This window comes from Geotrypetes seraphini, chromosome 4 (assembly GCF_902459505.1).
Source record: "Geotrypetes seraphini chromosome 4, aGeoSer1.1, whole genome shotgun sequence".
In the NCBI taxonomy this organism is placed as follows: Eukaryota; Metazoa; Chordata; class Amphibia; order Gymnophiona; family Dermophiidae; genus Geotrypetes; species Geotrypetes seraphini.
In genome coordinates this window covers 288,424,882-288,440,318 of record NC_047087.1, presented here as the reverse complement: position 1 = coordinate 288,440,318, position 15,437 = coordinate 288,424,882, and the positions used below count along the sequence as shown (strand labels likewise).

At 44.9% G+C, this 15,437-nt stretch overlaps 1 protein-coding gene across 3 annotated transcripts in view; it reads right to left on the bottom strand.

Moving 5' to 3' along the window:
* Positions 1–15,437, bottom strand: part of OGA (O-GlcNAcase) — a 247,621-nt gene that overhangs the window by 31,922 nt on the left and 200,262 nt on the right. For all 3 annotated transcript variants that reach the window (XM_033940315.1, XM_033940316.1, XM_033940317.1), the window contains one exon: positions 11,518–11,710. In XM_033940315.1, the coding sequence (XP_033796206.1) occupies positions 11,518–11,710 (193 nt within the window). The remainder of the gene's footprint in view (positions 1–11,517; positions 11,711–15,437) is intronic.

The following is a 15,437-nucleotide window of genomic DNA, read 5'->3' as shown; positions in this document are numbered from 1 at the left end:
CTGATTTTGTCGGGGTAGGAACGGAGCCTCTCTCTCCTACGTCCAATTCAGGCAGGCTTTATCACGTGACTCCCCCCCCTCCTCTGACTTCTGTGGTAAGCAAATTGAAAACATGATGGCAGATAAATGCTAAATGGCCCACCTAGTCTGCCCATCTGCAGTAACCATTATCTCTTCTTCTCTCTAAGAGATCCCACGTGTCTATCCAATGCCCTCTTGAAGTCAGACGCAATCTATGTCTCTACTACTTCCTCTGAGAAGAGACTGTTTCACACATCTACACATCTACCACTCTTTCTGTAAAAAAGTATTTCCTTAGATTACTCTCGAGTCTATCTCCTCTTAACTTCATCCTATGCCCTCTTGTTCCAGAGCTTCCTCTCAAATGAGATACTCATGCCATGTAGGTATTTAAACATCTCCATCATATCTCCCCTCTCCCGCCTTTCTTCCAAAGTATATATATTGAGATATTTAAGCCTTATGACGAAGACCATGCACCATTTTAGTAGACTTCTACTGAACCAACACTATCCTTTTTATATTTTTTATAAAAACGTTAAAAAGAACAAGCCCAAGAACAGAACCTTGAAGCACACCACTGATAAATCCCTTTCTGCAGAGCGATCTCCATTGACTACTACCCTCTGTCGCCTTCCACTCAACCAGTTCCCGGCCAAGCCTGTCACTTTTAAAACAGAAAATGGTGATGTTTATGGAATCTGATGGATTATAGGACTGGACACAACATGGCTTCACTAGAGGTGACTGGGCAACCAGAGAACTGGACAGAGGGAGCGCACTAGATGTGGTGTATTTAGATTTTAGCAAAACCTTTGACAGTGTTCCACACAAGCGTCTAATAAATAAACTGAGTGCCCTCGGGATGGGCCCCAAAGTGACGGGCTGAATCAGGAACTGGAAGGTGACAAAGGGTAGTGGTCAACTGAGATCACTCTGTGGAAAGGGATGTTACCAGTGGTGTGCCTCAAGGTTCTGTTCTTGGGCTTATTCTTGCTAATGTTTTTATAAGTGATAATGCTTAAGGGCTGCTGGGTAAGATTTGCCTATTTGCGGATGATACCAAAATCTTCAATAGAGTAGACACCTCAGATGGTGTGAATAACATGAAGAAAGACCTAGCGAAGCTTGAACAATGGTCTGAAATTTGGCTAAAATTTAATGCTAAGAAATGCAAGGTTGTGCATTTGGGCTGCAGAAACCCAAGGGAAGGTTACAGCTTAGGGGTTGAAGACTTTGTGTGTATGACAGAAGAGCAGGACTTGGGTATGATTGTATGAGATGATCTTAAGGTGGCCAAACAGGTTGAAAAGGTGACAGCGATAGCTAGAAGGATGCTAGGGTGCAAAGGGAGAGGTATGGCCAGTAGGAAAAAGGAGGTATTGATGCCCCTGTATAAGACTCTGGTGAGACTTCATTTAGAATATTGTGTGCAATTCTGAAGACTGCACTTTCAAAAAGATATAAAAAGGATGGAGTCAAACCAGAGGAAGGCTACTAAAATGGTGTGTGGTCTTCATCATAAGGTATATGGGAACAGACTTAAAGATTATACTTTGGAGGAAAGGCAGGAGAAGGGAGATAAGATAGAGACGTTTAAATACCTACGTGGCATAAATGTGCACGAGTCAAGTCTCTTTCATTTGAAAGAAAGCTCTGGAATGAGAGGGCTTCAGATGAAGTTAGGACTAGGAGATGTTAGGCTCAGGAGTAATCTAAGGAAATACTTTTTTACAGAAAGGGTGGTAAATGTGTAGAATAGTCTCCCGGAAGAGGTGGTGGAGACGAAGACTGTCTGAATTCAATTAAGTGTGGGACAGGCACATGGGCACTCTTAAAGAGAGGAAGCAATAATGATTACTGTGGTTGGGCAGACTGGATGGGCCATTTGGCCTTGATCTGCCATCATGTTTCTATGTTTCTAAGTCCGCCGCTGGAGATCTAGCTGCCGGTTGGACATCCTTGACCACGGACTCCCACCTCCAAAAATCCATTCAACGCATCGGGAAGGAGAAACTTCATTGCCAGCAACCTGATACCCAGAGGGTTGTTACACAGGGCCCGCTCAGGTTGAGCTCCAGCTTCTGATAAATCAGCAAGAATGGACACCAAGCAGGCTGGCTCCACAGGTACAGAAAGAGACTGGCCTGGGAACAGCAGTCCAGCAGTATAAACCCAAGGGGACCTTCGAGTAGAGAATGACATGGGGACAAATTTGTCCCTGCAAGAACTAAATTTCCCTGTCCCAAGGAGTTTTGTCACTGTCCTTGTCCCATTCCTGTAAGCTCCATCCTCATCTGCACAAGCCTCGAACATTTCTCATTTTAAAGTGTTTGAAACTTGTGCAGATGAGGATGGAGCTTGCAGCGACAGGATAGAAAATGAGTTCCCCTGATGATGGGAAAAATTTGTCCCCGTGACATTCTCTACCTCCGAGCACCGAAACCACATAGGAAAATTGAAAACAGATGGCAAAAATACCCAAAAATAACAAAAGAAAGTACAGCAGATCAGAACACACCTTCTGAGTTTGTTTGCAGAAGGAAAAACAGAAGAGGAAGCTGTTTTCCACTGCAGAAGGGGAGGAGTTCAGAGTTGTTGAGCGACACCCTTTTACAGATTTGCGACTAATGGGAAGCAACAGCTTTGGTACAGAATCCTCTCTCTTCACTACAGAATTGGAGGATATGCATACAGAAGACCCTGTCCCCAATGGAGGAAGCCATCTGAGGCTAGTACACCGTGTGTCCCTATTGAGGAACTTTCTTGTTGGAATGTCATAAAGCTCTATCAAGGGAGTGCCTCACTCTCAAAAAAAAAAAAAAAATCTCCTCAGTGTTATCTAAGGACATTTTTAGGGAAAATAGGATCAAACTTAATTTGTCCACCAGGATATTGTCCATGCTACAAGATATGTGGCTAAGAGGAACATCCCATAAGAAATAAACCGTTTTGGCATTTCCAGCACAGGAGGCAGATCCTATTCCTTCCTGTTTGCTCACCCAATACATGGCTACTTGGTTATCTGTCCAAATTAGGTAATCTGTCGACCTGCTTCAAAGACAAAATAGTATGGGAAAACACATTCCATTTTATGGTGTCCAAAAAGGAAGATATCCCTCGTCTCCATGCTCCAAGAGGCACAAGGACCATCACTGTCAATCAGCGCAGTTGTTCCAATGATTGACTAACAGACTCCACAAAAAAAGAAATATCTGAAAGTTTATGTATGTGTGGTGGTGGTGGTGGTGGCGGGGAAGCAAACTTGAGCACCATTCCTTGCCAACCATTTATAGGGTTCACTAGTCCAAAGTAACTTGGGCCTATTTTCCCTGGTTCTTAACCCACTGCACATTAATCTTTAATGAAATACCAATTCTGCATGTTTTACTAGAGGGTGTGTGACACCAACTTTCTTAAGTGTCAACCCGCTTGGTGGGAGACTCACTGTTAACTGTCACTGAGAAAAAAAGTATCAGCAGCATTTGTTTCAAACTCAATAATAAAGGAAACCAAGTACAGTATAATCTCGTTATAATGGACTTCAAGGGACCTTTAAAAACAGTCCGTTATATCTAGAGTTGCATTTTTTAAAAACTTTATTTAGGTCAACTTGAAACAACGTTCAGTCAATGAACAACAGTCACTGCACAACCATATCAGTAACATCAAGAACAAAACTCAGCAAAACATTGGTATGGCACGAAATGATTGCAAAACCAGAACACTAAAAGATGTTCTAAATCTAAAGCATTATGTCGTACTGTACTGGAAAGAAAAATACTCTGTCATTTTCTTCTGAGCTGTATTTTAATACTACATCACCGGCATGCCACGCACCTTGTAGGCAGAGCCTGCATGTCCGTTATAGATGAAGAAAATTACAGCTAAAAGTGGCTCTCGGGACCAAAATAGTTGTCCATTATATCCAAAAGTCCGTTATATGTGGGTCCGCTATATCCGATGATTTTCTATATGTTTATAATGGCGCTTAGCCGGGACCAGTGGACCTCGTCCGCTATAGGCGAGGTTCCATTATAAGCAAGTCCGTTATAACAAGATTATACTGTACTGCAAGCTATCAAAATATACCTGTGGCCTATGCTGGAAATGAAGTGAATCGGGTCGCAAAGGGGTCGCATACAGATCGGTACACGATCGGTTTGCTTAGTGAATCTAGCCCTAAATTCAGTATGGAAGGCTTGAGTCAAGTTTTAAAAGGCTATCTCTTATATCAGAGTTAGCCAGAAAGGAAGAGCAAGCTTTTTGTTTGTTTTTTGAGGAGGAAGATACAGAGTCAGCACAGATTAACTATTACAATTAAAAATAAAATCTAAGACCACTTATCAGATTTGTGGTTCAGGTCTTTCAATGAGAGCACATGGAAGAAATACTGCAGGTAAGCTTTTCTTTAAGAGATCTGAGGAAGGCTACAGAGGCTGTTACAGCCTAAGAGGAAAATCGGGGGGGGGGGGGGGGAAGGAGGCATCATAAACACCTTTCTTTTTCAGGATTTCTGCCCCTTCCCTTAGGTTTTCCTACCTCCAAAAATCACAAAATTGCTTTTTTGTTTTGTTTTAGTTATCTGGCAGGGATGGAGTCCTCTGGCTCCTTTACCCCTAGTTCATGCTAGGTTTACACTGGTTGGGTGCCCATAGAGCACCCTAACACCATGTGCCATGCAACACGTGAAGCGTAGGTGGTCAGCTTAGCTTTCCCTTTGCTATGTACGACTGAGGAAAAGTCGGGGTCCATCAGTTGGGCATAAATCTGCATTTAAGACCCGATGGGGCCACCGTTTCACCTGTACCGGCTTCGTCAGGGGAAATGCAACAACAGTGCAGAACAGGATTAAACCCAGTTACAGGCAGGCTACTCTCAAAAGTGCCAATTGCTACTACTCTAAAGATAAGTGCCATTTTTCAGTATATGCACTTTCTTTGAATGTTTGATATTTTCAACATGCTTCAAATCTCTTAACTTATTTAAACATCACAAAATAAAAAAAAATAAAAAAAGAAATAAAGAAAAAAAAGATAATAGTACGTTGATGTACATGCCATAAGCCAGTGATTGAGACTCTGACCTGAATGTGTATTCAGCAGTTCGCTGCATGAATACAAGTTCTCTGAGGCTTGGCATTAAGCAGTTTATTTACCATTACAGTGGTTTGTTTTTGGAGATGACTTTGTTGCAAATCAGATTGAGATCCCAAGCCGGAACTGAAGGTCGCAGCAACTTGGTCGCCTTTAAAAACCAAACCACGTCTGGAATAGATGTTAAGCGCCAATCCTGTAGCAAACCACTAGACAAAGCTAAAAGCTGAACCCGGAGGGAAGACAAGGCCAAGCCCCTGTCCAGGCCATACTGCAAGAGCTCCAAGATGTGAGGCAAAGAGGTGCGAAAGGAAACCACCCCATGCGCTTCACACCACTCTTCAAAAATACACCACACTCGCACATAAGCCTGAAATGTGGAAAATCTCCAGGTCTCCAAGAGAGTGGAGATCACTTTTTCTGAATAACCTTTCTTCCCTAGGTGTTCCCTCTCAAGATCCAAGCCGTAAGACAAAAGGGGCCCGGATCAAACATTGGAATGGAACCCTGAGCCAGAAGGTTGGACAAGAGGGGCAGCAAAAGAGGATCTGCCGCAAGATGATGAACCAGGTCTGCATATCACTGGCACCAGGGCCAGTTCAGGATCACCAGGATCAAGCGGCCGGGGTGCTGAGTAAAGCGAAGAACTCTGCCCACAATTGGATACAGGAGGCCCGTCGGCCAAGGCTGTACCACAGCATCCAGCCCCTCGGCCTGAACATTCCTGCGTTGACAGAAGAACTGGGGTGCTTTGGCATTGACACTCGTGACCGTCAGGTCCACGACCGGCCAACTCCAAGTCTGCACAACCAACTCGAAGGCCATGGGACCAAGACACCACTCTCCGGGATCTAGCCCGTGACGATTGAGGAAGTCCGCCTGGACATTCTCCACTCCTGCTATGTGGGAAGCCGAGATGCCCAGAAGATGAGTCTCTGCCCAAACCATGAGCACAGCAGTCTTCTGCACAACCAGATGACTCCTGGTTCCCCCCTTACAATTGACATATGTCACCGCAGTGGCATTGTCCAAGAGAACCTGAACAGACTTGCCCGTCAACGTCTGGAACACTAGCGATGCCAGCCAGATGGTTCTGATCTCCAGAACATTAATCAACCAAGACGCCTCCTCCGGAGACCAGCAGCCCTGAGCTGAGTGACCGAGACATTGAGCTCCCCAACCTAGTAGACTGGCATCTGTGGGAAGAACTGTCCACTGGAGCTGATCCAGACTCACTCCCGGCACCAGATTGGAAGACTGTAGCCACCAACGGAGACTGTGATGAACCAATCCCTGAAGAGGAACAGGAGAGTCCAGATCGTGCACCAGAGGCTGAAGCAGAGCATGCTGAAGTGGGCGCATGTGAGCCCGGGCCCACCGAACCATGTCCAGGGAAGCCACCATCGACCTGGTGAAAACCCTGAGCCCGAGGAAGCCATCAGAAGGCAAATCTGCAACTTGACCACTTGGGCCTCTGGCAGGAAGACCTTCCCCAAGCATGTGTCGAAGAATCCCAAGGTACTCCAGGTGATGAAACGGAGCCAACCGGCTCTTGGATAGGTTGACTACCCATCCCAGCAACTGCAGGAACTCCACTACCCAAGCCGTAACCCGGGAGCTCTCCTGAAATGACTTTGCTTGGATCAACCAGTCATCCAGATAGGGGTGAACCAGAATGCCCTCCTTGCAAAAGGCTGCACTGCCATAACCACCATAAGCTTGGTGAACGTCCATGGAGCCGTGGGCATACCAAAAAGAAGCAAACAAAACTGGTAGTGCCATCCCAAGATCGCAAAGTGAAGGAACCGCTGATGAGAGCCCTGTTAACCCCCTTCAGATCCAAGATGGGCCGAAAAGTCCCTCGTTTCTTGGGCACCATGAAGTAAATTGAATACTAGCCGGTGCCACATTCCTGCGGAGGTACTGCCACTACTGCTTTGAGATCTAGCAATCTTTGAAGCATCTGGCGAAAAGTCATCTTCTTCCATGCTGCCTGACAAGGAGAAGTGAGAAAGTGATCTGGCAAGGAGCGGGAAAACTCCAGAGCATAACCCTCTTGAATCACCTCCAGGACCTACTGATCCGTTGCGATTCTTGCCCACCCCTGATAAAAGTCTCGCAACCGAGTGCCCACGGGAACCAATGGAGGCGCCGGTAAGGAGTCATTGGGCGGGCTGGGTGGCGGAGGAGCCAGTGGAGGAATCACGTCCCCCCCCAAAAGGACTGCATACGTGGAAAGTAACGGCCCTGAGAAACCACAGAGGTCAGAAAAGAAGCAGCCCCTGAGCAATGCCACCCTATGCAGGCAGGCGGGCAGGCAGGGTCTTCAGGAAGACGGGGCGCCTTAGAGTCTGTCAAGGTCTGAACCAATTTGTCCAAATCCTCGCCAAACAAAAAAGACCTCTGAAAGGGAAATTTTGTCAGCTAAGTCTTAAGATGCTGCATCTTCTGACCAAGCCAGACGTCACAAGGTACGTCGAACGGCCACCCCGAGAGCCATAGACTTGGCCACCGCTCGCAATAGGTCATACAGGGCATCAGAGAGATAAGAGGCATCCATCTCAATTTTGGATAATTCCTGTTCCACCAAGGACCAGTCATCAGACTCACAGTGAAGAACACTCTCAGCCCACCACCAACAAGCTCAAGCCACCAGACCATCACACATCGCCGCTTGGACCACTAAGGCAAAGACATCAAAATTCTGCTTAAGAAGGGCCTCAAATCTATGCTCCTCAGAGTCTTATAAGGCTGAGCCACCCTTGACAAGCACCGAATGCCACTTTGCAATAGCAGAGATCATTGCGTCCACCACTGGCAACTTCAAGGTATCCCTTATCCCCCTCCGGGATGGGATAAGGGTGAGCCAAAAAGCGCACAAAACGAAAAGGAACATTCAGCACTTTCCACTGCACAAGGACAATATCCCAAATATCCTGATGCATAGGAAAAGAGTGGGACGTAAAGTGGAACCCCTGAAGCAGAGGGTCCACGACACACGGGGGCTCCTTCGCATCTTTCTCAAAGCACAACACTGAGGAAATGTAATCAGCTCATGGAACTCTTCCTGCTGAAAAATGTGCATCACAGACGCATTCTTGCCAGCAGACAGAACCGCAAAGCTGCCGTTAATCGCATCCGTTCCGTTCCCCCCCTCCCCCCCGAGAGGATCCGGGAGGTCTCACAAAGGGTCCAGGTCCTCATTCAATGAAAATCGGTCTTCATACAATAAATCATCATCTCAAGAGACCAATGGCCGCTTGGATGAGAGAGGAGACTGGGACGAGACCGGTGCTGAGGGGGACTGAACCGGAATGGACGCGGAGGGACCACTCCAAGACCCCTGGCCACCTGAAAATAAGCCTTACATATGGCAAAAACAAAATCAGGGGAAATCACCCTGGCAGCCCAATGGGACTCACTGCAAAAGCAGAGGACCCAGCAGAAACCTGCCCCCGCCTCTCCAATACAGGGGGAAGGTCACCTGAGGCTGCAAACAAAATGAGGGTGCTTGCCGCCAAAATTGGAGCAGATCCAGCTGAAAAAGACACCTCCGAGGCCTGCAACAGCTGAGAAGTCTAAACCTTCCCAGCTGCTAAAACAGGCAAGCCGGCAGCAGCAGTAAGGGAGTCCCCAGCAGCATCAGCGATAAGGGAAACCTTATTTCTCTGACGGCAGGCGACTGAGGAAATCCCTGCATGGGCAGCGGGGAAAGCCTGGGCTTCCCCATCATCAGCTGCCAAAACGCAAGGTACTCCCTTTAAAAGTGCTCATTGTGCAATATGTGACCTAGCTGTAAGAAAAGTGCTCGTTAACAAGAAAAAGGCAATAATAGGCAAGGGAAGGATCCCTTTTGAGCAACACTGCCTCAGGATTTTTTTTTTTTTTTTTGTCAGAACAGACTCCAATGGCTTTCTAAGCCATATGCCTTGCCGGTATCAGTAAAATTAAATGGCTTTATTATATCTTATTCAAGAGTGAAGGCTATACTCAATCAAAGGTCAATATAAATCATGCCACACTCTGTTCTATTTAGTTGTTGTCAATATTACTTTTGAATTTACAGAACATTTCATTCAACTCATATAGTGTTTCATTTTTTCATAGTCATTTATAAAGTCATTTCATTGCATCAGACTTCCACCGGTATCAGTGGCAAGGTTTACAGCTGAAGCACCACTACAAAATTTTGGGGAGGTGGAGGAAGGGGTAGGAGGGACACAACTTGTGATCTGTCCAGTGTGACACCCTGAGGTTGGATGGACCCCAAACAGGGTTCCCCCAAGCTCAGCCGGCACAGACGGGAACAAGAAGGCCACTACACAAATTCCAACAGTCCTAACACTAAAGAGGGAAGACTGCAATAGCGTACCACCTACTGGAGACTGAGAGCAGACTGAGGTATGATAGCGAAGCATAGCTATTTCTACTACAGCCAAAAATTTTGTTCCAGTCTCCACTGGCTAGTCATGATGAGCTATTACCCATCAGTGAAGCTGTACTGGTCTGGAGAGATGCTAACGAAACTGATATTTTTGGACAAAAAATGGCCCAAAATAAGGGTCTTGTTCATATTTGAGTTTTCTGGTCTGCACCCTCCCCCTCCACCCCCGTCTGAACTTGTTGCAAGCCTCCCATGGGCCTGCCTGAAGCCCTGGTAGTCCAGCGGTAAGGTGGGACAGGAGCAATCCTTCTCGTGTTCTGTCCCACCCCACCTTCCTGACCCCTGCAGACCTTACCTTTAAAACTCTGGTCTAGTGGTGAAGCAGGACAGAAGCAATCATCCTCTGCTCCTGACCCATGAGAGCCACAATCAAAACTGCCTGCCATGAGTTTTTGTTGCTGTCTTGAGAGAGTGCGGGAATTGCGGCAGGCAATTTTGATCATGGCTTTCACAGGGCAGGAGTGTAGGAAGATCGCTCCTGTCTGCTTCATCGCTAGATCACCAGGGCTTTAAAGGTAAGGTCTACAGGTATCAGGATGGTGAGGTGGTTTAGAGTCAGCTGGGACAGGATGTGGAAAGGATTCTGTCCCGGCACACTGCTGGACCACCATGACTTCAGACAGGCCTTTAATGGGCATCAAGGGCTGGGTAGGAAAGAATAAAGGAAGGAGGGAGGAAAGTAGGGATGGGTTTATATTCGAGTCAACCTTTATTATCTCCTTTTTGGAGGGGAAAAGGTTACCTTGGTTTATGTTCGAGTATATACAGTACATCTGACTAGTTGATTCACCTTTTTCCAACACATACATTACATAGAAACATAGAAATAGACGGCAGATAAGGGCCAAGGCCCATCCAGTCTGCCCACCTTAATGTCCCTCCCCTACCTTCGCCCTGTGAATAGATCCCTCCCCTACCTTCGCCCTGTGAATAGATCCCTCCCCTACCTTCGCCCTGTGAATAGATCCCATGTGACGATCCCATTTGGCCTTAAAATCAGGCATGCTGCTGGCCTCGATCACATGCAGTGGAAGACTATTCCAGCGATCAACCACCCTTTCTGTGAAAAAGAATTTCCTGGTGTCAGCTCATAGTTTCCCTCCCCTAATTTTCCACGGATGCCCTCTTGTTGTCGTGGGACCCTTGAAAAGGAAGATATCTTCCTCCGTCTCTATGCGGCCCGAGAGATACTTGAACGTCTCGATCATGTCCCCCCTCTCTCTGCGCTCCTCGAGTGAGTATAGCTGCAATTTGTTTAGCCGTTCCTCGTATGGGAGATCCTTGAGTCCTGAGACCATCCGGGTGGCCATTCTCTGAACCGACTCCAGTCTCAGCACATCCTTGCGATAATGCGGCCTCCAAAATTGCACACAGTATTCCAGATGGGGCCTCACCATGGATCTATACAATGGCATAATGACTTCCGGCTTTCGAAACCCCTGCGTATGCAACCTATGACTTGTCTTGCTTTGGATGAAGCTTGCTCCACTTGATTGGCAGCCTTCATGTCCTCACTGACGATCACCCCTAGATCACGTTCTGCTTCAGTTCTTGTTAGGATCTCGCCATTTAGGGTGTAAGTCTTACATGGATTTTGGCTGCCCAGGTGCATAACTTTGCATTTTTTGGCATTGAAGCTGAGTTGCCAGGACCTAGACCAGAGCTCCAGTAGGAGTAGGTCGTGCATCATGTTGTCGGGCATTGAAACATCATCTATTGTGCATTTGCCCACTACATTGCTTAGTTTGGCGTCATCGGCGAATAATGTTATTTTACCCCGAAGCCCTTCTGCCAAGTCCCTTATAAAGATGTTGAATAGGATTGGGCCCAAGACCGAGCCCTGTGGCACTCCACTGATCACCTCCGTCATTTCAGAGGGTGTGCCGTTCACCACCACCCTTTGAAGCCTACCTCCAAGCCAGTTCCCAACCCATTTTGTCAATGTGTCTTGCTTACCTCTGCTTCAGAAAGATCTTTGTTGCCATTGGGCTTTGTGTATTTCTCCTGCATGAAAGGGATCCAGGAATGTTTGCACTTTTTAATAAAAGGTGTCACATCTACTGTGCCCACAGCATAGCCACATATACCATCTTCATCTTCAAGAACGAAACAGTAATCTAAACTAAGAGAAAGTAGGCCTCCTATCAACCTATAAACAAATAAAATAGGGTTAAGTTTATGAATACACAACATATCTTTATAAAATGTAAAAAATAAAGACTATATGACTTTGCAATACAGCAGTAGCTCTCAAGCTAGTCTTCAGAAAACATCCAGTCAGTCAGGTTTTCAGAATTGCCACAGTGAATATGAATAAAATATATTTGCATGAACTACTTCCATTACAACCTTATTTCCCTGACCAGCACCTGGTATGGATATTATACAACAAGAAGGAAAATATAACCCCAGAAATAACAGATCAAAACACCAGAAGTGGGGAAGGGACTGTGCACATCAGCTTATGGAACAATTATGAATTTATAAAAAAAAAAATAAATAAAACATACACAAAATAATTCAAGCCTAATAGAGTCCTTAATCTCTAGTAACTGGACCCCGACATGGCCCGTGTTTCAGCTTCTAAATGAAAGCCTTCTTCAGGGGTGTGCTGGTAATCACCAATAGATGGTGCTGGTATAATGGAAATCTAAAAAGGAATTTTCTAGGCTTATATAATTAACTACCGTATAATCTCATGTATAATGTGCACCCTGACTTTTTTAAAAAAACGCAATACAAAAAACTGTATACCTATGTATAATGCACAGGCATAATTGTCGATGTCCCTTTAATGTAAATGAGGCACAGCATAAGCTATACAGTATATGCTAAATCTTTGACAAGTGCTACGATTACTGGATAGGGAATTTAAATTCGGAACACACTGAACTACTTGTAAATATTAGATATGAGTTCTAGACATTATATTCTATAAATTACAAACATTACAGCAATACCATAGGTAATTCAACACCTTCTGACCGAGCCCAGTTATCACGGTGTGTATACCTATGTATAATATGCACCCAGAGTTCGACATTTCTTTGGATGGAAAATAAGTGCGCATTATACACAAGACAATACGGTAAATATCTTGCAGAAAAAACAGAATGCTCGATCCCATACACTGCTCAGAATTCCACATGCAGGTTGCGTTACCATTTAAGAACTTCTGGTATTCATTATGGATAGCCTAAAAAACTGACTGGCTGGGTGTGTCCAAAGGACTAGACTGATAATATGCGGCGATTACAACTGGTGCAAAATGCGGCGGTCAAGCTAATTTTTGGAGTAGAAGAAGTTCGATCATGTAACACCTTCCTACTAACTTCTGCATTGGCTGCCGATGGAGGCACGTGTGAAGTTTAAGTTTGGATGTTTTTGTTTTAAGGTACTATTTGGCTTAGCCTCTTTTACATATATATATATATATATATATATATATATATATATATATATATAATGTAACGTGCTTAAACACTAGTGTATATATATAATGTAACGTGCTTAAACACTAGTGTATATATATATATATATATATATATATATAATGTAACGTGCTTAAACACTAGTGTATATATATAATGTAACGTGCTTAAACACTAGTGTATATATATATATATATATATATATATATATATATATATATATATATACACTAGTGTTTAAGCACGTTACATTAACGGGTGCTAGAATATATGCCTGCCTGTCTTTATTTATGTCTCTCTCCCTGCTCCTGTCTCTTTCTTCCTTTCTTTCTGTCTCTCTCCCTCCTGCTATTTTTCTCTCTCTCTCCCTGGCACCCTTTGTCTGTCTGTCTGTCTCTCTCCCTGGCCTCCTTTGTCTGTCTGTATTTCTTTCTATCTCTCCCCCTCCCCACTTTCCTTTGCAGAAGCAGCAGCGGTATTTCCCTTCCCCTCCAGGTCCCTGTGAAGTAGTAGCAGCATTTTCACCCCCCCCCCCTCATTCCCTTCTCTTATCGTGAGCTGTCCTGCTCCGTTCGGCCCCTCCCTTCTCTTAACGCGATCTGGCCTGTTCCGTTCGTCCTCTCCTCCTTCCCCAACCGCGGGCTGGCCTGCTGCGGCTGAAGGTTTTTTTTCAAGTTTAAAAGTGCCGGCGGCAGCTCCTCTCACGATCCCCGATTCAACTTGGTTCGCTAAAGCCGGCCACCATCGCAGGCTGCTCTTTAGAGGAGGATCAGCAGCAGCGGCGAGTGAGGGCGGGAGGTGTGTTCCCTGCCGAGGACGCGGGCAGGGAGAGAGCTTGCCTGGCTTCCATGGTGAGTGAGGGCGGGAAGAGGGGAGTGGCCAGAATGTTCCCTGCCGCCGGGTTGGCGGCCACGGATCACACACCACAGCGGCAGGGAACACGAAATCCTAAGTGCACTTAGGGTTTTATTATATAGGATATATATATATATATATATATAAGTAATAATATATATATAATATATATATATAATAATAACAACAGTTTATATACCGCAGGACCATGAAGTTCTATGTAGTTTACAATGATTAAAAGTTCTATGACCGTGAAGTTCTATGCAGTTTACAATGATATATCTATATCATTGTAAACTGCATAGAACTGACCTTTTCTCTTTCTCAACCAAGGCATAAGAGAAGCTCACACTTGAATTTTGTTTCCCCACTGGTTAGAGGATGTAAATTTAAAAGAAATCATCAACATCTTTTCCCACATCAGGCAGCATTATGGGGTAAAGATCTGGAACAATTGCTTATGCCTACTACTTATAGGGAATTTAGGAAACACCTAAAAACATATCTATTCCTGAAGTATTTAGGCAACTGACCTGTACAATCTTATTCCACAATAACTGATCTCTAGAGCTGTTAATCACTAGCTTTTAACTTTGTTAATTCTACTCAATTTGTAGCATCTTTTAATCATTGTAAACTGCATAGAACTTCACGGTCCTGCAGTATATAAACTTTTATTATTATAACCCTGCAATACAGACAGCTTAAGACTTTAGGGTTCATGATCCCTTGGCTGAAACTACTGCTAATGTTCTGGAGATAGTATGGAAAAATTAACGAAGCACTTCTACATCAAGAATGTCCAACCTTTTTCACATAAGACTGCGGTCACAGGAAAGCTCCAGAAACCACAAAAAGATTTCAGTCTTACACACTTGACTTTTAAAATAAAAAAAAAAGAACAATTATTCTTACCTTTGTTATCTGGTGATTTCGCCTTTCTTATCATCTTATTCCTCCTTTGCTTCCTGCCCTATATCAGTCTTTCATATTAAAATTTCTTCAATTTGTCTTCCTCTTTCTTTAATCATCTAGTTTCCATCTCTTCCTTCTCTCCCATCCATAGGCAGAGATCACCTCCCTTTTCTTCTCTTCCCCTCCATGGGCACTATCTTATGTTTTATTGTCTCCCCTTCCCCTCCTCTTCTTTCTATCCTCCTCAACAGCATTCCTGTATCCATATGGAAGAGGAACGAGGCCTATCTGCATATTTTGGAAGTGCGAGTCCATCTATAATGTGTGAACATATTGCACTCCAATAAGGCACGCCCACGATATACGTGTCTACCTAATGGTCACGGGACATGGAAAGCCTTCAGGACATCGTCACCACTTGGCTTCAGGGTTCGCTGTCCTAGTGCATGATTCAATTCAGAATATACCAACAAAGGGTGTATCCAGCTGGGATGGGGAACCACACAATCTGAAGCTCAGAAACCAAATCCAGGAGATCCTGGAAATTCAAGCTCCCACTTCTTTGCACTGCTAGGGCTGATGGTAGCATCCATAGAGGTTGTCCCTTGGGCAAATGCTCACCTCTATCTCCTGCAGGAAGCGCTTCTGTCTTGATGGTCTTCACAGACTGATTCT